General features: G+C 36.6%; 1 protein-coding gene across 1 annotated transcript in view; it reads left to right on the top strand.

Moving 5' to 3' along the window:
- The first annotated feature begins 570 nt into the window (after window positions 1-570).
- LOC132104134 (potassium voltage-gated channel subfamily H member 8-like) overlaps window positions 571-23,547 on the top strand; it is a 39,152-nt gene continuing 16,175 nt past the window's right edge. Inside the window, exons 1-7 of the mRNA XM_059509375.1 lie at window positions 571-808; window positions 10,744-10,977; window positions 12,616-12,747; window positions 15,263-15,393; window positions 15,486-15,720; window positions 16,588-16,745; window positions 20,042-20,246. Coding sequence (XP_059365358.1) covers window positions 733-808; window positions 10,744-10,977; window positions 12,616-12,747; window positions 15,263-15,393; window positions 15,486-15,720; window positions 16,588-16,745; window positions 20,042-20,246 — 1,171 coding nt within the window. The 5' untranslated portion in view covers window positions 571-732. The remainder of the gene's footprint in view (window positions 809-10,743; window positions 10,978-12,615; window positions 12,748-15,262; window positions 15,394-15,485; window positions 15,721-16,587; window positions 16,746-20,041; window positions 20,247-23,547) is intronic.

The following is a 23,547-nucleotide window of genomic DNA, read 5'->3' as shown; positions in this document are numbered from 1 at the left end:
TGACTGAACTAGGCCACACTGTGAGGATGATTAATTACCTTTATGATAATAATGCAGCAAAGTGGGTAATTTACTTACTAAACTCTCTCACTAAACTTCTCTCACTAAACTGTAACCCTTTAATGCCTACTGTATCCTATTTTATACATTATCATATTTCTAAGGCCTATATAGTAATATAAATAACTTAGAATTACTTGATTTTTAACAACAACAAAATACCTATGTGTGAATAAACATTTATATAAACATTATATTACAAGCCATCAGAATTGCACCTTACCCTTTGGGCACAGAAATATCAGCAATTGCAGTCTGGGCCTCTGAATAAAATTGGGTTTTTGAAAATATATTTTGTCTAATAATAATTTGTTTGCTAAACTGTTTAATTTTTTTTTCCTACAGATTTTACTTGCTCGCAGGCTTCACAGGTTATATGGCCTACTTTTTTCTGAATTTGTAACTTTTTTGTCATTTCTTTTTTCGCTTTAAAAAAATAGACTATACATTGACTATACGCTATTTACCTGACGCGCACCTGCGGGTGTCACTCCCAGTGCCACGGGCGCGCGCATCCCATCCAGCCTGCTCTCGCGCTTGTGAGAGAACGGGATTCTCCGTTTCTCAGTTCGCTGAAAGCTCAGTTTCACCGAAGTGCTTCAAACTGTCTCTGCCTTTGTCTCAGACAACGCCGCGTCACTTTGATGGGGAATTCGATATCAGGGCGGGAAAATGCCTGTTATGAAGGGATTGCTCGCGCCACAGAACACATTTTTGGATACTATAGCGACGCGTTTTGACGGCACACGTGAGTTAATGAGATGGCATTGTACCCTATTTGTATGCAAAGACTATTTTGGGGTTTCTAATGAGACATTTTTTTTCTGAAGCTAGACAGAAAGTCATTTGCTTGATCGTCTATGTAGACACGTTTGTAGAAGCAAGTGCACTGTGAAAATGACAGTATATTTACTATGGCAACAGATTAAAAGCATAACGATTTATTAAATAATATTAGGTTTAGAAATTACTAAGTAAGAGTGGAATTAGCATCTTAAAAGTGAATCATACAAAGTGAGTAAAATCGAAAAAACAAATTGAGGAAAAATATATGAATAAAATCACTATGCTCATGCCTAAATAACAATTTGTGATTTGCTTTCTCAATTTTAAAAGTTCTGTTCTGTGTTTGTTTTTTTTGTATTTTTTTTAAATGTTCAGCGTTGTGTGCTTCATTGTTTCAGCTCTATGTGAGAAATGTACAATTCATAGTAGCCTACTTGTTCAAAGTACTTGTTGTCCTATTGTCAATATCACATAAATACTGCAGAGACACTGATATAATTTTAAGTTGAGGAGCAAACTCAATCTGTACACACTTAAGTGTTTTTTCTGAATTTGGATTAAAAAAAAAAATTGTTTCACACATTGTATATCCATGCCTCTTCACAAGTGTTTTTTGTTGAGTTTTGAGGTTTTGAGGATTGAAAGCACAATATTGCTTTCTAACTGAGCATCTGCTCACTCAGCACCATGGACAGCGCACAAGGGCAACCCCTTGGTTAGATCAGTCAGAGCACTTGGGCTGCTTTGATGGTTAGATCAGTGGTTCTCAGTCTCACAGAACTGCATATTTTGGAGTCTCCCTCATTTGACACACCCTTTCCAGGTCTTGGAGGTGCCCTACTGACAATCTGATGGGTTGAATCAGGTTTGTTAGGTTAAGGAGACCTCCAGAATGTGCAGATCCACTTAGATAGCTGTGCATAATTTGGCTGTCCTGATGTTTATTTTTCATATAGAGTTTAAGCAGGGTTGGTAGGGATAACAGTAACAATCAAAGGGCTGTTTAATTAAAGTTCAGACCATGGCCCATGCATGAAAAAAGTTGCGCTTAACATCCTGATGAAATCCCTTACATAGCCCAAGGTAACGACCAGCATCGATCAAATATAATTGGTTGACCACAGAACAGTCAGGCAGTATTTCATCTCAAGGCATATTGTGCAGTTGTAAAAATGAGTCTGTCTGGATTTCTTTTGTGCGATAAAAGTTTACTGATTTCACCAAGCAAAGCCTGTCAGCTTTTATCACTTTGTTTCCTAAGTGTTTTGGTGTCCTAACAGAAAGAACTTGTACCATCCTGTCTTATCACATCCCATATTTAGGTAACTTGTTCCCCCCACCCAGGTCTCAGGTTTGAGAAATGAAAACCGAGACTGTGTTTTATTTTAGCACTAGGAGAGATATTTCCCACCACAGGAATCCTTCTCAAGGGACATGATGTCCTCTTGGCTGCTGGGTCCATATATTACCAGACTGTGATGGCGTATACCCATGTGACCATGGTTTGTACTGCAGGGGAGACTACCTGTATGGCTGTCACACCTTGGGTTGCCACAGGTAACATGTCTGAGATTAGCACAGGAATGGCTGGAAATAGCACCTGTCATATTGGAAGGAAAGTGACAACAATGACACAGAGGGCAATAATAGAAAACATCCCATTAGGCGTTATCCATGGTGGCTCTCCAAAAATGATACATGTGGAGAGCATTAACAAAGTGTTGTTGTTTTTTAAATGGTAGATGGATGTTTTATTCATTACTGTACATCCCAGACACAAATGAAAGAGCATGCGCCCAAGCCAAAGCAGAAATGCTGTTGCCAGTTTTGATTTTGTATGTGCTCTATAAAGCCAAATAATTTGTGAGGAAAATGTGATGCTCATCCATACAAAATTGCTACCACAATGCAAAAGTTTTGTGTAGTTTCTAGGTATTCGGTGGTTGCTAGGTGGTCTCTATGTAATTTTCATCTCTAGAAATGGTCTGCTTGCCTTTTTTAAAGTAAGTCTATGGATTTCTTTGTCAATTTTATCAAATGCCTGTTGAAAATTGCAAGTGGGACCTTTCTTAAACAACCTGAAGTATTTTGCAGATATCTTAAAGAATGTTTCAATAGTTTTTGCCAGTCCAGTCAAAGTCACTGTGGTCCAAAGCAACATGCAACACCATTAAAGGAATAGTTCACCCAAAATTAGCTGTAAATTTACTCACCTTCATAGAATTCAGGATGCCAATGAATTTATTTGTTGGAGAAATTTAGCATTACATCACTTGCTCACCAATGGATCCTCTATTCAGTGAATGGGTGCCATCAGAATGAGTATCCAAACAACTGATAAAACATCACAATATGGACTTTCGTTTTAGCAAGTAAACCACAACACTCCAGTCTATCAATTAAGGTCTTGTGAAGTGAAAAGCTCTATGTTTGTAATAAACAAATTCATCTTTCATATGTAACTTCCAAATATTGCTTCCGTATAAAATAATTAATAATATTGCTTCCTCTAGCCAAAAATCGTGTTGTCTGATTCAGATAAATATATGCACAGATCAAGCACCATTTACACAGCAAAAACAGTTCTTAACAAACAGGTTGGTGGATTTTGTTGTGGAAGAACAGCAGAGGGATGACTTTATCACTGGAGGAAGTGTTAGTATGGATTATGGACTTTTGGCCAGAACAATGGTTTAAAGTTAAAATGCCTCAAGGGATTTCAGCTTTTCACTTTACACAATGGACAGGAGTCCTGTGGACTAATGCTTTTTGGATTCTTATTCTGATGGCACCCATTCACTGTGGAGGATCCTATCCCTTTAATTGGGTTCAGAGTTTTGAAAATTGTTAACCATGAGTATGATAAATAGAAAAGTAATGCTTTCCTTAACGAGAACTGCTAATTACACCCTTGACTTCATAATCTTGTGCAACATCCAAGTTACATAAGAAAACATGCTGACTTGTTATTGTCAAGAGAAACTATACATGTATTAAACTCCCCTCTGCAGCATCCTTAATGTGTGTGCTTGCTGTTATGCGTTAATATTCCATCACGAAGAAAGATTTCAAAATACTCTTTTCACACAGGTACCTGTCAGGATAGCATATGCTGGGTAATTACAGTAAAGCAGTGTGTGTGTGTGCGTGTGTGTGTGCAGTTGTGTGTTACCCAAAGAAAAAGATAGAGTGTGGTTAACTGTGAAAGAGTAATTTAGAGTAATTTTGGATGAGTCCTTTTAAAAGAACACTTCAAGTAGATGCTTCCGTTGGTAAAATTACAAAGCGCAGGGTTAGACATCCAAGTCAGGTAATGGAGATATTTCAGGCGGTTCACTCTTCCATGTAATGCATAATCACACTGCCAGTGACTGGCAGCTGGGAACAGATCTGCAGGTCTAAAAGATGGTTAAATTGAGGCTGTAGACTAGAACAATGTGTGTCTGTTGTTTGAACTTGGGATAGAGATGTCAGTGTGCTGTTCTTCTGTTGTTCACTGAATGTCATACAGAGCTGAAACTGAGCTCATCAGTCATCATTAGGGAAGAAAGAGAGGGACTGGAAGCCGAAGAGGGAAAACAAAACAGATGCTAAAGAAAACATGCAGGGAAATCAAGCAACAGTACATGGTCTTTTGCCTTTTCATAATACAGGTTGGCATTATTGGAAGGTGGAAACGGGACACTGTGAGGATGCAGTCCACACGTATCAGCCCAGAATACAGATAGAACTCTCACTTAGTGTTCCAGAGTGTCCGAGAATGGAATTCCGGAAACGTGCCAGTCTAGACTTTCAGAACCATCTTCCTTTGTCTTATTAACATTCTGAGAATACATTTTTGTGCTCTGGCACGAACCACGAATTGAAACTAAATTTGAAAGGACCCTGCTGAGACTGTGACAAAAGATTATGTAACCAAAACAGATTAGTGAAATAAAAAGGTTGAAATGATTAGATGCGATGGAGCCATTTCATACTCTTCCTATTGCTGCTTTGTTTATTGCTGAAAGGTTTTTAGCACCATATGCAGACGGTTTTAAATTAGTGTGCCTAGTTTCTTGATAGCTCCATCATGCCAGTAGAGCTCATTAGTGTTGAGTATTTAAAAACGGTCGTTTTTACTTAGATTTAAGAGTCTGTTATAAAGTAAAATACTTAGCTCATATCAGTGAAAAAGTTGAAGAAGCCTGTTCTCAAATGTCAGCATAAGACATTATACATGATACATTATTCAATGCACTCTTTCAAGGATTCAGAACAAGAAGAGAGTCAAGATCTCAAACCTGCAAAATCAGGGCCAAGCTGAAAAACACTTGAGTTTGAAGGATGTCCCCTAAACTTAGAATACTAGTGGATGGCTTACTGCAGCGGTTCTCAATTCCAGTCCGTGCAACCCCTGCTCTGCACATTTTGTATGTCTCTCTTTGTTAACATACCTGATTCAGATAATCAGCTCATTAGAAGTGAGCTCTGTGCATGAACCCCTGTTCCCATTAATATGGTCCCTACACAGTGTTGATTGCTCCCTACTCCATGAGCAGGGGAAATCTGTTGAAGTTTACTTCACTAAGGAACATTCATTCACAAATTTGTGCTGCGCAACGTCTTTACACATGGAAAATTGTGATATCATATACCTTGGTAAATAAATACAATTTAAATTCACGTCTCGCAGACTTCAATGCACTTTGAATGGAATATATACATTTGCTTCAAAGTGGAATCTTGGCGGAATATCCTGTTATGTCCACTTGGCAGGGCACTTACAGATGAACAGAACAAATGTCTGAAGCGATAAGAGAGACATACAAAATGTGCAGAGCAGGGGAGCACGAGGATTGGAATTGAGAACCGCTGGCTTAGTCTATACTGTGCTCTGTACACTGCACACTATCTGTTTTTTTTTACAAATAGTATGTGAAGCAGTATGCAGTATGCAATGAAAACAATGCATTTGTCAAAACATTTAATTCGGAAAGATATGTCAAGTTATGACTTAGGATAAATTAAATTTTTATTTTATTTATTTTATTTATGTATTTTTTTTTTGTTAAAGGCACTCTAAAGGTGCTGTGTTTAATGTAATAAAACATGAAATTACCCAAATTTGTTTGCAGATAACACAGGAAACATGCAAAGGTCACATACTTGTTTCTCTGAAAAACAATACTACAGCTAGTTATTCCACTTTGAAATGTCGAATTTGAATTGACTTACATTGTACAGGGCTCCATATTGCAACTAAAACGGTCACATTTGCAACTAAAAATATTAACTTACAACAATATAAATTTGCATGTTATGACGTAAATAAGAATGTATGCATTTTTTCCAGACTGTTTTGAGATCGCACCTTTTGTTATGTTGACGTAATAATCTGAGGAGATACACATACAAGTTTTAATGTAAAAACAGTCGTCTCTGCCATTGCCGTGTTAATGGCACTCTTGCTAAAAGCAGCTTCAGTTGTGGCAGATATCGAAAATGACAGAGGTGTGAAGTAAAAGTGCAGAAAATCTGTATTTATTTCATGCCCAACTTTAACAACTTGAAAAGCTGTTAGCGGTATGAATTTTAACAATATCATTAACAATTCTTGTTTATGATCGATACTAATATGGCTTCTTGTTATCAATATCTTTAGTCTATATGTTGTGTTCTGTTAATGTGTGAACTTCATTTTATTTGTAGCGGACTTGCGGCCCAATAAACATAATAAGCTTTGTGCTCTTGTTACCTTTTAATAGACAGAGTATCAGCTTTCAAATTCATTCTGCTAAATTCAAACTGGAATTCAAACAATAAATATTTTGGCAATCTATCTATTATAAGATACAGTACAACTTAAACAAAATATATTGTATAATCGCTCATTCAGTTTTTTCAACTACAGAAAATGTGTAAAACTTGTAAACAATGCCACATAACAATCATTTACCTCAGAATAACCATTTGGCGTCCATAAGTTCATTAGTCAGCTTGAAAAAAGAACTATATAGTGGAGCATTTTGGTAAATATTTGCACAATGCTGCATATACAAATTTTTACTTTACCTGTTGTCTACATGATAAGAAAGAATGCAAGGAGCTAAAAATTTAATAATTGCATGTTACTAATAAAGAAAAACAGACAAGAAATATGACAACATAGGATACAGTAAGGAGGAACCCAAACTACACTCAATGGCCAAGTGGTATCGGCACAGATTCTGTGTAGTAAACAATTCTTTGTGACAGTATAGTTCTCAATTTGGAAAAGACGTTTCCACTTTAAGTGAACCTTAGTTCCCAGGACATCTACAAGATAGATTCAAATGCTAATGCTGGGGAGACATAAATTCATAACAGTAAGTCTGAAATGTTAAGGTGTTTAAAAATAAATAAATACATAAAACACATTCATTGTGTGGCACTTAAAAATAATTTGGCACCTATTTTTATTTGGCTCCTTAAGTGATTATTTTTGTTTGTCTGGAGCCCTGTTATATAATTAGTACTTTGAAATGTCTTTGTTCCTTTTTTAAAGACATTTGTACAGAAATGTAATTTTTTGGGTGCATTGTCCCTTTAAATAATTATTTTTGCTATTCTATTTTTTGCCAGTAGTGACACAGAAATTGCTTAAATTAACATTAACTATTGATTTTAAATTATTGTTTTGATTGTTTCAGAAAAAAAGTTCATATTTTATACAGTTCATATCATGTACATGAAAGGTCAAGTTTAGCACAGTGCTTTGTTGCACACTATATATTTCATACAGTGTGATCTCATTGTGTACTGCACATTGAGACAAATAGAATTTTGTGCTGAAAAAGCATACTCCAGTATATACAGCAGGAAAAATAAAAGTATGTGTAAGTAACACAGTGTTCTGATCATGTTTCTCAGAGACTAGAATATCCGTGATTCGTGTAAAGCTCACATCTAGCATCCTTTCTAGTCATCCATGACACACCTTGAGTATCTATTTAATGTACAAAGAGCTTTCAAATGCAAGACTGCATTGCAATAGAAGGTTCCAGCATCTGTCCTATCATTCCCTCCCCCAAACATCTCTCTCTCTCTCTCTCTCTCTCTCCATGTCAACCAGTTGTTCTCTCATTCCTCTTTTCCTTGCGTTCTTCCTCCCCTCACTAATCATACTGCCTCTTTAAATAGCTCTCAGGTGTTCTTTGGGACATAGAGGGGTGAAGTTTGTATGTGTTTTATGCAACAATCTGGGGCAGATGAGAAATGTGGACGTTCCCCCCTCTATCTCCTTCCTCACCTGTTTCCTCCCCTCCATCTTTCTGAATGTTTTTTCAGAGTTAAAATGCAGTTTCCTGGATAAAAACACACATACACACAACACATACACACTGTTTTTACAGCCTGGATCCAGTCTGTCCAATTAAACATAAACTGACAGAGTAAACCACATGAGGTCTAGTATGGAAATGAGAGAGGATGATATATATATATATATATATATATATATATATATATATATATATATATATATATATATATATATATATATATATATATATATATATATATATATATATATATATATATATCATCCTCTCTCATTTATATATATATATATATATTTTTTTTTTTTTTTGCTTTTGCTTTTGCTTGTGCACACATGAAAACGTGTCTGAGGATAGGATAAGGACACATTTTGCCCAGTGAACACACTGCATGCATAACACAAATATGCTTAGATATCCTCAAACACTCAGCTCCAGGTTGGAATGAACAAGTAGGTTTTTTCGACTGTTGTCATATTGCCGGCCCAGAGGTTATGACCTAGGAGTGAGAGGATGGACAGATTGAGAAATTTCTCTTCTGGGATGTGCTGTCGTCTGTAGACTGCAGAACCAGTATGGCCAGTAGGGCCACACTGACATGCATCAGTGTCAGCCATTGTAAAAATAATCATAGCAACTGTTTTCAGTCATTAATTTTGTATGTTTTTGCTCTGTTGATTCTGTCATAGTGCTTAATCTAAGCCACATCAGATGGGCGTACACATAGTAGGCTATGTAGGATATCAGAAGGGTTGCATCATTGTTGATCCTGAAAAAACATTCCAATCAACCAATCAGAATTGAGATATAACTTTTCAGGAAATATCTGTTTTAGGCTTATAATCGAGGTTAGGTGCTTCTTCACCCTTGTTAATCAGTTATCATTTCCCAATGATTTTAGGAATCAATTATGGGTAGGGTTAGGTTTAGGGGTAGGGATTGGATTAAAACTATATTTTTGGACAATAATGTTGATCCAGGAACATGTCTTACTAGGCAAAATCACGGCGACCTGAGTGATCTGATGATTATACACCGTGATCGATCTTAAAGACGTCTATATGATCTACTTTTCAGGCGTATCGTTGAGATTGTGTGTCATTCCAAACCTGTATGACATTCTTCTGCTGAACACAAATAAACATATTTTTAAGAATGCTGATATCCAAAGATTTTTGGCTCCTATTGACTTCAATTGTATTTTTTTATTTCATATAAAAGGAGCCAAAATATTATTCAAAATATCTTCTTTTGTGCTTCACAGGTCATGTTGAGTCAAGGATGAGTTAATGATAACAGAATTTTCATTCTTGTGTGGAGGAATTGTCTTTAAAGGGAATGCGCCCTTTAAGAAAATCCCATTAAGTTATTTCTTGATTTTTAGCAGTATTGGTCAATGATTGATATGGTGCCGATTTGCATCCATAAAGAATGTTCCACAGTCCATTCTGCTTTCTAACTTATGCCTCTTCAGCCAAACAGCAGATATGAATTGTTATTCTTTTCATTACTCTTCCACATTTTCCTTTGCTTTCTCACTCTCTTTCTGTCTCTCTCAGCATCATTCTTTTCCATGCCATTTAAAAAAAATTGCAGTTATTTCTCTCTCATTGTCCCTCTTCTCATATCTCTCTGGGTCCAACCTCCAAACACATACAATGTTATAAATGAGAGTCTAACTTTTACTTTTGCTTATGTGAGCAGAACAAGTCAAGGTAAAGTGGTTCAGCACCAAACATCTGTCTTCTCGCCACGTGAACCCTTCTCATAAATGGCAGTGCTTAATAATGCTTGTGCGTGTTAGTCTGGGGATTCATGGAGGAGGCTGTCCTTCGAGAAGCATTTACAAGGCATTGTTGTTGTATTCATTTAAGATGCATGGATGCTATTAATCTGCTTTGACACAATGACAGGGTAAAACAATAAAACAAGATAGAATACAAAAAAAAAATTATCCAGGCAGGAAATTGGTTATGTAAAGAAATCAAAACAAAGCCTTTCACACGAATAGCAGCTGAAGCTTTCAAAGACATGTCATGCAAGGTCATGTGACTAACAATGCTTAAGACAAAAAACATATGGTCCAGTGAAGCCTTTAATAGTTCCTAAAACATAAAACTGAGTTAACCAATTAAATGAAGAAAATGAAAAGCATATTTAAGCATTACAACTTAACAGATCAACTAAAGTTTATTTACCAAATCAGTTTTCTAATGATTTCTGCAGAATCACGTGACACTGAATCTGTAATGGCTGCTGAAAATTCAAGGGAGGGAGGGGGGGTATGGAAATTAATGGATGGAAGCATCAATTTCAAACATTCAGTTGTTTATGCTCAGATTGCTCTCTTGCTCACTTGAAAGTTCTGTTTCAAGAGAATAAGCTAAAAGTTAAGAGGAGGTGAAAACTGTGGTATCGTGAACATAGCAAGGCATCTTTGTCCCTGATTTGTCCCTTTGCTGATAACAAGACATTTATGTGGCAAAACAGCAAACTAAAATCCTATGGGAGCATCTGGTTAAAATGTAATAAAGGAATAACCAGTAATAATAAAGATCATTAGGCTAAAACGTTTGCTTGATGTTTGTATTTCTACTAGACAGCAACTTCATCCTGGCCAATGCACAAGTGTCCAAAGGCTTCCCGATTGTGTACTGCTCGGATGGATTCTGTGAGCTTACTGGATTTGCTCGAACCGAGGTCATGCAGCAGAGCTGCGCATGCAAGTTTCTGTACGGGCCAGAGACTAGCGAGCACATCATTCTTCACGTGGACTCTGCATTCGAAGAACGTAGTGAGTTCAAGGAGGAGATAATGTTCTACAAAAAGAATGGTGAGAAGAAAAAAATATTGGATAATGCATTTTGCTTGGTGGTGTTGCTGCAAAGCTTGTTGTACATGTAAATACACTCAATGTAAAGCATTTTGGCAAATACTAGATGTTTAGTGTCTGACTTAGGCAGGTTGAGTTTCATTTGCAGTAAAGCTATTAGCAGCAGTTAAAAAGAGACAAGTAATAATACATGGGCAGTTGTGTGATCCATCACTAGTAATAGCACATAGAGGTATTACAACACACCTTAACAAAGTGAAATCTCTTGCCATTGTTAGAAGCAGATGGTTATATTAGAGTTGGTTGGCCAAAAGCACCAGAGAGACTCTAAAGTCGAATTACAAACTAAAGTCCAGCTGGTGTGCAAGTTTATTTGTGGAATTTATGATGACACTGAGAAAGATTCAAGCTAAACCATCCTGTGTCAACCCATCCTGTAATTTCCATTGATATAGTATATCTCACTCCCTTTTGCACTTTATTCTTCTATTCAAGGGGCTCTGAAATGGTAAATTTTGAGATTGGAGATGAATCAAAATAGAAATCCTTCTCCTTTCACTGGATTAATTACTAAAAAGTACCATAGTACTGTTTTTTTTGAGCGGGCAGCGTAGTGGTACATGGTGTTCATTGAAGAATATAGAAGTACTATGTACATGTCATGTTTTATAAATAGCACAACAATATATGTCTGTAAGTGTACTGTGTACAAAGGGCATTAGATAGTAGCAATGATAATATTTGTATAATTTATTATGATTGCTTATTATATATTATATTATATTATATTATATTATATTATATTATATTATATTATATTATATTATATTATATTATATTATATTATATTATATTTTAATATATATGTGTAATATGTCTTATGTGTGTATTTGGTTTGCCAAGGTCTTCAAATGGTGCTGTGGCATTTTAACACCTCCTTGTACCTTTTCCATGTGCTGTTTCTGCTCTCCCCCTTTGTTTATGTTGAATGGAACATCTCCAGCACACTTGTTCTAGGGAGCGTTAGTATTTCATCCCCTTTTTCTTCTCCACAATGGTGAGGCTTTTTCATGAGGAAATAAGAGATTTGACAAAGACTTCTCCAGCTGTGAGCAATCAGACGGTATTCCCCCAGGGGCTTCCAGTAACGGCTACTGGTGGAGAGAGAAACACACAGACACACAGACACACACACACATAGCTTAGCACACATATAAATGCCCTGTCGCACACATACACCCACACCACTCAAAACACACAGACAAACAAGCATTCACACACACACCTACGCGGGAATTGGATAGCATAATGGTGCTGCTCTTTTTGGATGTGCTGGTCTTGTTTTGTTTCAGGTTTTATAGCACTTTAAATAGACTGGAAGTTATGTTTTGCCAAGTAAGCGAAAAAAGTGCTTCCTGCGGTAACAACTAAATGAACTAGTTTTATTCAGTGCAGAAATTCTATTTTAAGTCAGGGTGAATTGCAACTCATTTTACTTCTATAATGTAGCCTAGCATATAAAACGTAAAACAGAATGTCAAATTAAAAAGGGCAGGGAACTTGCCCTTCATTGTCACATTTTACAGTGTGTATGTCTTCTTGCAAACATATATCTTGCCTCTCTCAATTCTACTGCAGGTAGTGTGTTCTGGTGTCTGCTGGATATTGTTCCTATAAAGAATGAGAAAGGAGATGTGGTCCTCTTCCTCGCTTCTTTTAAAGATGTCACTGACACCAAAGCCAAATCTGTACTTGAGGAGAAGAAAGAAGGTTAGTATGTTTAAAACTGTAAAGCTGCTTTGACACAATCTATATTGTATAAAGAGCTATATAAGACTTGACTTTTTGGTGGATGGTGTATGTGTGTGTACATTCATTTTCTAGATGGCAAGATATTCATGATTTTTTTCCTCTGAAATAATATGCACAGATGTCTCTTCCACTAAGTCTAAATTAATGTCCTAGGGGTTGATTTTTATTTTTATCAACCATGTACATGTGCTGCTGGAGAATTCTGTCACTATTACAGAATGCTGTTAAATACAACCCACACTTTTCAGCAGCTCATGTACATGGTTGAACGTTGTTACTAGACAAATAAAAGAAAAAAATATTTTAAGGGATTTTATTTATATTTTATTATGATTTTTTTTTTGAAGTCCTTAGGGTCAAATGTGTACGGAGCCCCGCACATGACACGCAGGACAAAATATAAGGCTAAATTGTGTGCACGATTTACTAATTCGTTCCCTCAATGTACTAAAACGCGCACACGATTACTATAGCGTTCCCTCTATTTACTGTTGTGTACACTCGATTTATGAATTGTGTGCACAATTTACTAATTCGTTCGCTCGATTAGTAAATCGAGCGAACGCAATAGTAAATTGAGGGAATGCAATAGTAATCGTGTGCACGTTTTAGTAAATTGAGGGAACGAATTAGTAAACCGTGCGCACAATTTATTTATTTTTTCTTGCATGTCATGTGCGGGGCCCCGTAAATGTGTCAATAGTGTAAGAAAATGTTTATTGTGTGACTGAGAAGCCAGATCAGATATTGGCCTCAAGCACCAAAGGAAACCATATGGACCTGGAAATCCCATTGCAACTATCTGTCCTCATCTTTTTTTTCTTTTCACACTTTTACCTTTTGTTCCTTTCTCTCTCTCCCTCCTCCTCTGTGTTTCACGTGACCTGTGCAGCTAGTAAATTGGGAGTACATTTATTAGGATCTATAATAAGTGTTATGCCGCTGGTCTCCCTGCTGACTGCAGCCTTTTATGGATGAGTTTCTGTCGCCCCTCTCCTCCTCCAGCCCTGCAGGCTGAAGTGATCTCTATCCCTCTCTAATAACTAGCCTCCCAACTTTCGCTCTCACTTCGTAGCCCTTCATCTCTCTCTCTCTCTTTCTCAATCCATGTTTCTCTCTCTGTCTATCGCTCCATCCCTTCAGTCCTTTTCCTACTCCTGCTTTGGTTTCCCTTGGTACCTTGTTTGGCAAGGCTGCAATGAGTGACATTTTTCCCCTGTTGCCCTCGGCAATTGAGACTGGCAGCCTGGCTGTCTGCTTGTTTCCACAGCTGGCTGATTTAAAAATGCTACACATTTGAACACACACACACACACACACACACATGCACACACACACACACATATATACTACTGGTCAATATCCACATAGACTCAAGACATTTCATATGTTTTTGGCTCTGTCTCTAACAGTGTAACCATTGCACTACAATACTTCTGTTGACACTTTTTACTGATTCATTTTTATTTTTGCTACCAACAAGAGCTAACACACAACTAAGCTGATTTCAGCAAATTTTATTTTACTTTCAGCAATTTAGCAGCAAATCTTCGGGGTTTCAGATTGAAGGTTTGGTTGTTCATGTTATGGTAATAGTGTTGTTGTTGTAGTTTTTTTTGTGTGTCTGTGTGTTATTTTCAGCAGCAAAGTTTTGGATTTTCAGATGTGGCTTGGCTTTATAAAACAATCTGCTACACTATAATACTTTTGTGCTTCTGTGTAGGAAATGCATCAACACAGGAAAGGAACCTGAATTTGTCAAACCATTTCATGTGGACTTTCATTTCCAGTGTAGGGTGTCCCTTTGACTAAATGGTGTAGTTCAAGACATTCAAAGACTAAATCAAATGAACTTACTGCAGTATTTAGCAGTCACTCGATCAGCTGGCGAGAACCACTGGTGTAAAGCAGGTCACCAGCAGAAAGAAAGGAAGTTATTCTTGTTTCACATCAGCTTTTGTGTAACAGCAGTATGGAGGGCAGAAGGAAACAGGCCACTTTGAATAAAACCGCCCTCAATACATAGAAGTATTGATGAAAAATCTTTTTCTTCACAAAGCAACAAATACACTCTCTGAATTATACACTTTCATCCACCAATAACATTTTTGGAGCAGGAATCCAAGATGTTAGAATATGATGGTTTATATGTTTTCTTAGATACTTGACTATGTCTTTAGTTTGTTATTTCGAGTATCTTACGAAAACCAGCTATGGTCACTGTAATGCTACAGAGGTTGAGTTGTTTGGGTGGTATTTTATTTTAGTTTATTTTATTCATTTTGCTTATTTTTATTATAAAAAAATATAAAAAGAAATGCAAAAACATGATCTATAACAACCTCAGTACCACAGGAACTTGTGTCCTCTGGTGTTGGTGTCTTTATGAATTAATGGAATTTATTTAGTTTCTTGATGGATTGTATCCCACACTGCCCTTGACTTTCATAACAACAGTCCAACCTTTCCTCAGAGTGCCGCCGTGAGAAGGTGAAGGGCGGGTCTCCGTTCAGCTCCACGCGGCTGCGATCTAGCACAGTTCTCTACCATATTTCAGGACACCTGCATAACCGTCAAAAACAAAGTAAAATCAAACTTAACAAGGTGAGACCATTCAAATACTGTGGACATAATACAGAAACTGAAAGACAAAAGAGATGCAGTGACTTCACCATAATTGTCCTCCCTCTTTTTAGAATGTTTTTGGTGATCCGCCTGCTCTTCCTGAATATAAAGTCGCTGATGCAGAGAAGTCCAAGTTCATTCTTCTTCACTTCAGCACCTTCAAAGCGGGCTGGGATTGGCTGATCCTTCTGGCTACATTCTATGTTGCTGTGACAGTGCCATATAACGTTTGTTTTATAGGTGATCAAGACTTGACACGTAGCACCACTGTCACTGACATTGCCGTTGAGATTCTTTTCATCATTGGTAAGAGAATCCAGTTTTGATCCTCAACATTATATTTCATGGGGCAATTACATACTATGTTTTTCACTCTGAGCATGATTATGATTTACGACATTATCTTTGTTCTTTCACATGAGTGTCTTTACACATGATTATAATCAGGTCTTTAAATCAGTTTCAGGCTCTGACATTTTCCATTAACCCTCTGTGGTACAGCGTTGCCACAGGGCAAAATATCATGCTCCTTCGGAGTCCTGCTATTCAGAAAAAAAATAATTGCATTCTAGGAATTAAAAGGTCACTTTTTGCAGAAACAAACAATATTATTTTTTGTAAGACATTTGCATTTGAGTTTCTCTCTATGGCTGATCTCTCAGTTTTAACTGAACTCTTTCAAGAAGCACACAAGCTGTGCTCCTCAAATTGTGCTATTATTTATTTTTCCTGCATCTTTACGAATAGCTTAAATGGATGTTTTTGTTGACAGATTGTTCACAATTTAAGAATAAAGGATCCCATATGATTTAAATATGAATGAAAATATGAATGAAAGGTGTGTTTGATTTCAGTTGGGTATAATAAAATAGCAGGACAACCTACAGTACATATATTTTAACATTGCTCCTGAAATTTCCTTTGGCTTTGTGACCCTGTTAATGCCTCTATTTAGAATGCCTGGTGTTTAGATTTGGTGACAGCGCATTCATTTTAAATTTATTGTTAGTTCCTATTGTTAGTCTGCAGTAACAACCCACTTGACATATGGCTTGCAGAAAAGCATTTTTTGCTGTTATGAATGGTTCAATATACACACTGTCGTTCACTGAGATTATACTGATGGAGTATTTTGTGATGACGCTGGCTCTACTCTTTCTGTTGCTTGGCCAGACATCGTGTTCAGTTTTCGTACTACGTATGTGAGTAAGTCAGGGCAGGTGATCTTCGATGCGCGGCAGATCTGCATCCATTACCTGACCACCTGGTTCATCATCGACCTGGTTGCCGCTCTGCCCTTCGATCTCCTTTACGCCTTCAAAGTCAGCGTGGTGAGTATGCATACTGTATATTAAAAAATATGTAATGAATGTATCAGGAAAAAAAAACTAAATTCAACTAAATTCAATCATTTGTTTTAAATACTATAAGTTGTCGTGGAGTCAACAGCAATGCCAGATCCTTCAGCTCCTCCCACGCATTCACAATCACCCAAATACAAATGTATAAGTGTAAGGTCCTTTCAGTGCATTTCTCTATGTTGAAATCCATTTACTGTAGAAGGGCTTCCTCCAGGTAACAGCCGAAAATGTGAAAAATTTCCACCTGGGCCTGCTTGAACAGTCATGCACAGTTTTAGACTTTTTCAATATTAATTTTTTAGCCCCTCCAGCACTGTATTTAGTTCAGTGATTTGTTTTGTACTTCCTTAAGTGTAAAACTAAATTTTGAGCAGATGCTGAGTGACCCTGAGTGGGTGGACCATGAAGCCTTTTTGATGATAACATGGATGTAGAACTTTTAATGAGTGATCCTGGGCTCAGGTACAAATAAAGATGTATAACAGACTCTGAAATTGTCTGACACTGCCTCTGACGTTTACTCTTCTAAAGCAAGGGTCACAGGCTCCTGGTTTTAATTCACTGAAAAAGACAGTCAGCTTTTCTGGCCAATCCAGACTGGTGGAATCGATCAGTGCCACTTGGACACACACACTTACAGTGCTGACACATGCAGTAATGAATCCTTGCATCCTTCTGTACGGCGAAACAATGAAAGAGCAGTTGAAATCCACTGAGGCTTATTAAGAGAGGGAGAGTGAAATGCAGTGGACTGTACTTGAATGCTGCTGTAATACAGACCTTGTTGTCTCTGAGATGTTCCCTTAATTCTGTGCTCCTCTGGTATCCCTTCACATCTGCCCTTCAGCTGCACTAAACACACACACACATACACACACAAGCCCACAAAAACAAAACAACTGAATAATTATATTTCTTTTATTTTACTCTCTTCTGCTCTACTCTCTGATTTACTTTTTTTTTTTTTTTCCTGTTCCTTTCCCCTTTCTTTGATTTATTTATTTTATATAGTAGCTTGTATTTTTATTTATTTATTTATTTATTTAATATTATATTCCTCTCCTTTCCTCTTATTTATGTATCCTTACCTGCCCTGGCTAATTTCCATTCTGTTTCCTCTTCTATCCTCTTTTATTCTTTTCCTTTTCCTATCACAACCATTTGCCCCCCCCCCCCATTTTATCTCCTTTTTTCACTCTCCTACCCTTGCCCGATTTAAATTCTTTTCCTTTTCCTTTTTATTTACACTCCTTTCTTCTTTCTCTTTCTTTTCTTCCTTTCCTTTCCTTCCCTCTCCTTTCCTTTCCTCTCACCTTTAACTCTGTTTCCTTTCCTTTCCTTTCCCTTTAACTCCCTGTCTCCTTCTCCTGCTTCCTTTCCTTTCCTTTCCTCTACTTTTCCTTTTTCCCATTAACTCTCTGTCATTACCCTTTACCTCTACAGTCACCGACACACTGTGAGCAGTATGAGTATGTTAGTTGGTAATACACATTGACACATTACCACATAAAGCTCAGTATATGAACCCCTGCCGTGGCTTTACCCTGTTCACCTCCATTTTCACCCTCCTTATTTAGTTTTCAATCAGCTGTTAAGTTCAGCCTTTTTGTTTCTCAAGGACATTAATGTTCATTGGTTTCACTTCTGAGACCATGATCTCCTGATGTTTATTAATATTTGATTGTCAAGTGAAAGATTGTGGCCATTACAGTGTGGATTATTATTTAATGCTGCAGGGACATGAAAGGCTTGGTTCTCATAGGGATTGTCTGTCTGATTATAATAAGAGAGGCTGTGATGAATATTGCCGCTAGTTACCGCCTGAAGCTCTAGACAAACTGATCTAATAGCAGTGTGTGCAAATCTGTTACTGACCTGGTAGTGTGCATGTGTGAAAGTTTGTTTTCAGTTTAATACAAAGTGTTCTATTTTGTATGTAGTCATAATGAATATGGAATATATATGAGCTATTTAAAACTCTCTCTTTCGCCTCTAAACCTGCTTTAATACATTAAACATTACACATAATATATATATTATTTAGCATATATTATTATTATTATTATTGATGAATATAGATAATTACATGTCTGCAGGGTCTAACATTGACTTTTTGCACATTATTTTGGTTTTACAATTTTCATGTTTGAATTTGCTGAGAATTAATGAGAAATACTAATGAGATACATGTACTTACAGTACTGAATAAATTTAGTTCATAGTACTTACATGTCATTATTGTTGCTGTTTTAGTCATTAATATTAGCAATGTAAAGTAAACAATATGTTTTTGTACTGATCATGAAACTCAATTTTACATTATCTTTAATGTAGAGAATGTTTCGTCCATATAAAAATGGGATATTTTTTTCTGCTTTGTGACAAATTCTGTCATATTTTAGAGCCATTAGCTTTGTGCAGCACTCACAGAAATGTAAAGTCGTGATTTTGTTCCAAATATTTTCATTATTATGTCACTGCATTGAATTCTAGAAGAAAAAAACCTGGTAAATGTTGTACTGGCGTAAACATTGTCTTGTTATATGTTAACAGTTTGTATGTATTTGAATTGCTTGAATCATTTACATCATCAGCAGTCAGACTGCTGGTTTTAGAATTAAAATGAAATCATTGAATGTTTTGGCTGGTATCTCTGTTTTATTTATGTCAGTTTTATACCCTGAATGATACATTTGACTGTTCTCTGCCAGTATGATATATCCCTCAACTGTAGTCAAGTACTTGTGGTATATTGTCTTGTTTATTAGTGGGTGGTTTATTTACTTTCACCTGAGAAAATGCGGTTCTGCATGACTGAGCTGGAGAGAAGAAGAGAGAATTGTTTTATACCACTATAATTGGCTCAAATGTCTCTCAGTCTAATGATGATCTCTTAAATATTTTAATCCCAGGTGTCTCAGAGCTCTCGTACCTGCATTCTTCACCATTTTTTAAGACATCCGTGACCTCTAAACATTTGCCAAGGGATGTTTTTGTTTACTGTTTTATTGAAGATTTTCTCTCTATTCACTTGTTAAAAGTAAATACATCATCATTATTTTATTGTGGTTATACTGTAGGTTTACAATATCATCACAGTAGCAAAGATTTATTGATGAAATCTAAGGACTTCCATCCTGTTGTGTTGTTTAATTGGGTTTTAACTGATTTGGATTTACTGCACTCAGTTAACATGACAGGCATGTGCCCTTCACACACCACAGATCCTCGACTGTTAATGTGTGTGCTCCTTTCCCCTCTGCCAGGTGTCAGTGGTCCATCTGCTAAAGACCGTACGCCTGCTGAGACTCCTGCGTCTGCTGCAGAAGATGGACCGCTACTCCCAGCACAGTACGGTGGTGCTGACCCTGCTCATGTCCATGTTTGCACTGCTGGCTCACTGGATGGCCTGCATCTGGTACATCATTGGCAAGAAGGAGGTGGAGAGCAACGCAGACACCTGGGATATTGGTGAGACTGGCACACAAATTATACTCTTTGATTCACAGACAGAAGTATAGTGAATGTGTGTGAGATCAATTTTAGGCTCATTAGAAAAATATGCTTCTACCTGCATTTAGCAGAACTCCAAAAATGTACCAATATATATGATTCACTGCTGTTTCCAGCTGAAAATGAACACTAGTAGCAGTAAAACACCAATATAGTACTGTGCGGCTCCTTGCATAGTACTGTATTAAGACACTTTTACCATGGTGCATGATTTGTAAACTAACACATTTCGACTTTTGCATGCCATAACCAGTTCAATATGTATAGTATGTCTTTTCTGATATAGTAAACTTGCTTGGTAGCTCACCTGGTACAGCATTGAACTTGGGCTCAGGTTTGTCTCCTGTGAAACACTACTCACAACAATGTGCTTTTAACTTGTTTTCTTTTTTTTTCAGTTTATTTGTCAGGGACAATGTACAAAATACATTAATCTTACGAAGAGATGTTTTGTACCAGAGTTAGCAAATGCTAATTTCCATCTGCAGTCCGGACAGGTGCACACAATATTAAAACATTACATTACAAATAACTGTCAGTAGAAATAATAAATACATGCAGTATTAGTTAAACAATGATCATTTAAAACTAATCAGATAGTCAAATGAAAAGCTAATCAAAAAAGAAAAAAGAAAAACCCATCACAACCTAAAATATATACAACATAGTCAAAAATATTTACCTCAATGTTACATTTGTAAACTTGAAGTCTGCTGATGCTGACACAACTGGTTATCGAGGATGTATTTCTTTAAGTTTCGAGAGAAATTACTCAGATTTACAGACAACTTTAGACTGTCTGGGAGTTGATTCCACTGTTTAATGGTTTTAAATGAGAAGGCAGAAGATCTCTTCGGGATAGCACAATTAATAGTTAATACTATTGGCTAGGTTTAAGGTTGGTTTTATTGACCATGGTATGTTATTTTAATCACAATAGAGCAATAAAATTTTAGCACCACTCACCAAACCTTTCTGATATGAACAACATCTTACATTTCCATATATATTCAAAATCATTTCCACATTGACGTTCATGTGCTTCATATACAACTGAACATGCTTTTTGCACCATTTTACATTTTACTTAGAAAACGATAAGCACCATAATACCTTTTTGCAGAAATGTCTAACTAGCTAAGAAATGCCTAGCTAACTAGCTAAGAAATGCCATTATTACCTCACTCTTAAACCTGTTATGCTTTATTTCTTCTGTGGAACACAAAACATATTTTGAAGAATGTTTCATCTGATTTGTCCATAAAATAAAAGTTATTTTCTACCCTATTGACTTTTAAATCATCTTTGTTTTTTTGTTGTTGTTTTTTTTTTACACAGAAGAAAGAAAGTCAAACCCATTTGGAAATGACATGAAAATGAATGACACACATTTTGAGATGAACTATCCATTTCATTTTTTATTATTGAACCGAAGCAGTGTTGAACAGTGTTTTAATTGACTTGGTGCAAGTCTGGGTCTCTTAACTCTTATAAAGTTTAATTGAATCTGATTGAAATGCTTCATTTGGGTTTGGATTGGATTTGGGAAAGTTGCATTATGGACATAATCAGTGTTGTGCATGAATGCGTTCAATGAACGACGTTCACTGAACCCGTTCATATTTTCGCCGAACGTTGAACTGAACGAATCACTTTTCATACAATGAACGTGAACGAGAGCGGCGCTCACGCTGGCAGGAATGAACAGCACGCGCAGTTCACGCTCTTTTGAAAAGTCAGGTTTTACCAGGGCTTAATTTGAGCCGGAACATGTTCCGTCACCTCCGACATTGGATCCGGCACCTCCTGTGTCACTAAAATTAATTGCCTAAATGAAAAAAAAAAAAATACTGTTTGTGTAGTGTTCAATGTTTGTGACACATGACTTGCGCGCTTGTTGTACTAGTTGAGATTGCTGTTAGCCTCGATCGTTTCACGCAGGGGGAAAATGTAGAAAAAGCCAGGAAAGTTTGCTTAACTTTTTCAAATATGCTGGACAGTCAGATCCCAAACAAGCAAAAATCGTTTACGCTGATCAAAAAGGAGACCACGGTGGACACAGTAGCCTAGTATCGATATCTCGTTATTTCGACATCTGCATTAAGCCACATTAAGCGTTCTTATAATGGTTTTCTATGGAAGGAAAATGCTTAACCGTTCATTTTATGGGCTCATCTGATTTTTTGTACATAGCATAGCCTATTTGTTAGGATTTTAGTATCATAATGATTATGCTAATAAATGCACGCACAATTATCCGTGAACTTGATTTGAACAAATGCCTTTAAACTTGTGTGTGCAAAATTCAGAATTAAAAATGTGCAGAAATTTGTACAAATAGAGAGTAGGCTATGTAGGCAGACTATACTGTTGTAGCCATTAAAAAAAGCGTGTTTCATATTTGTTAAAATATTATAATGTTATTTTTTTTTTCCATTTATGTTGATTTATGAAAAGTGAACAGCACGACCGAGTAAGATAGGATGCGCAATATGAGACATGGAGCGGGTCAGACATGATTTTGATCGTTGAAGTTGAAGTTGTTATAGAAAGCCTTTCTTTAAAGTGAATTTCGTTTTGTATAAATTGTATCTTAATTTTAATCAACTTTTCATCAACCAATTGCCTGTATTTAATGAATAGGCCGACGAAACAAATATAACGGAGGTGCCCGCGCGCTCACGTCAACTATAGCACATCCTAACTTAACGAAACTCAATGTATGCCTCACACAGACATGACAAATACATCAAATACACAAAGCTTGAAATGTATAAATAATTGTCTCTTGTTTATTGGTACAATAATTTTGATTAGTTTTGGAGTGGCAGTGATTTGCAGCTGGTAATGGATGGTAAAGAGGTTCTATTGAGTAAGATAGTGGCCTATCTTAAAAAGAATTTAACAAATGAACGTGAACTAGTTCGTTTTTAGATATGTGAACTTAGTTCATTTTTAAAAAAAAATTAACTATGAACATGAACTAGTTCATTATCATCTGTGTGAACTGAACTTTGAGCTAGTTCATTTTAAGGATGAACTGGCACAACACTGGACATAATATCAATTGATTTAATCTGATGTTTTCGGAGCAAGACAGAAAGATTGCAATGAAGACATCAAATGATAATGGAAACCAGAATTTATAGTTACTGAAGAAGAGAGATAAGCCTGACACTGATAGATGGTGTTATGGACAGTGATAGTGGAGGAAGAGGAAGATGGGAACAATGCATCGGGGACAGCAAGCAGCCAAGTG

The sequence above is a fragment of the Carassius carassius genome, chromosome 25 (assembly GCF_963082965.1).
Source record: "Carassius carassius chromosome 25, fCarCar2.1, whole genome shotgun sequence".
In the NCBI taxonomy this organism is placed as follows: domain Eukaryota; kingdom Metazoa; phylum Chordata; class Actinopteri; order Cypriniformes; family Cyprinidae; genus Carassius; species Carassius carassius.
The sequence above is the reverse complement of the archived record's forward strand: the minus strand, read 5'-3'. Positions and strand labels throughout refer to the sequence as shown.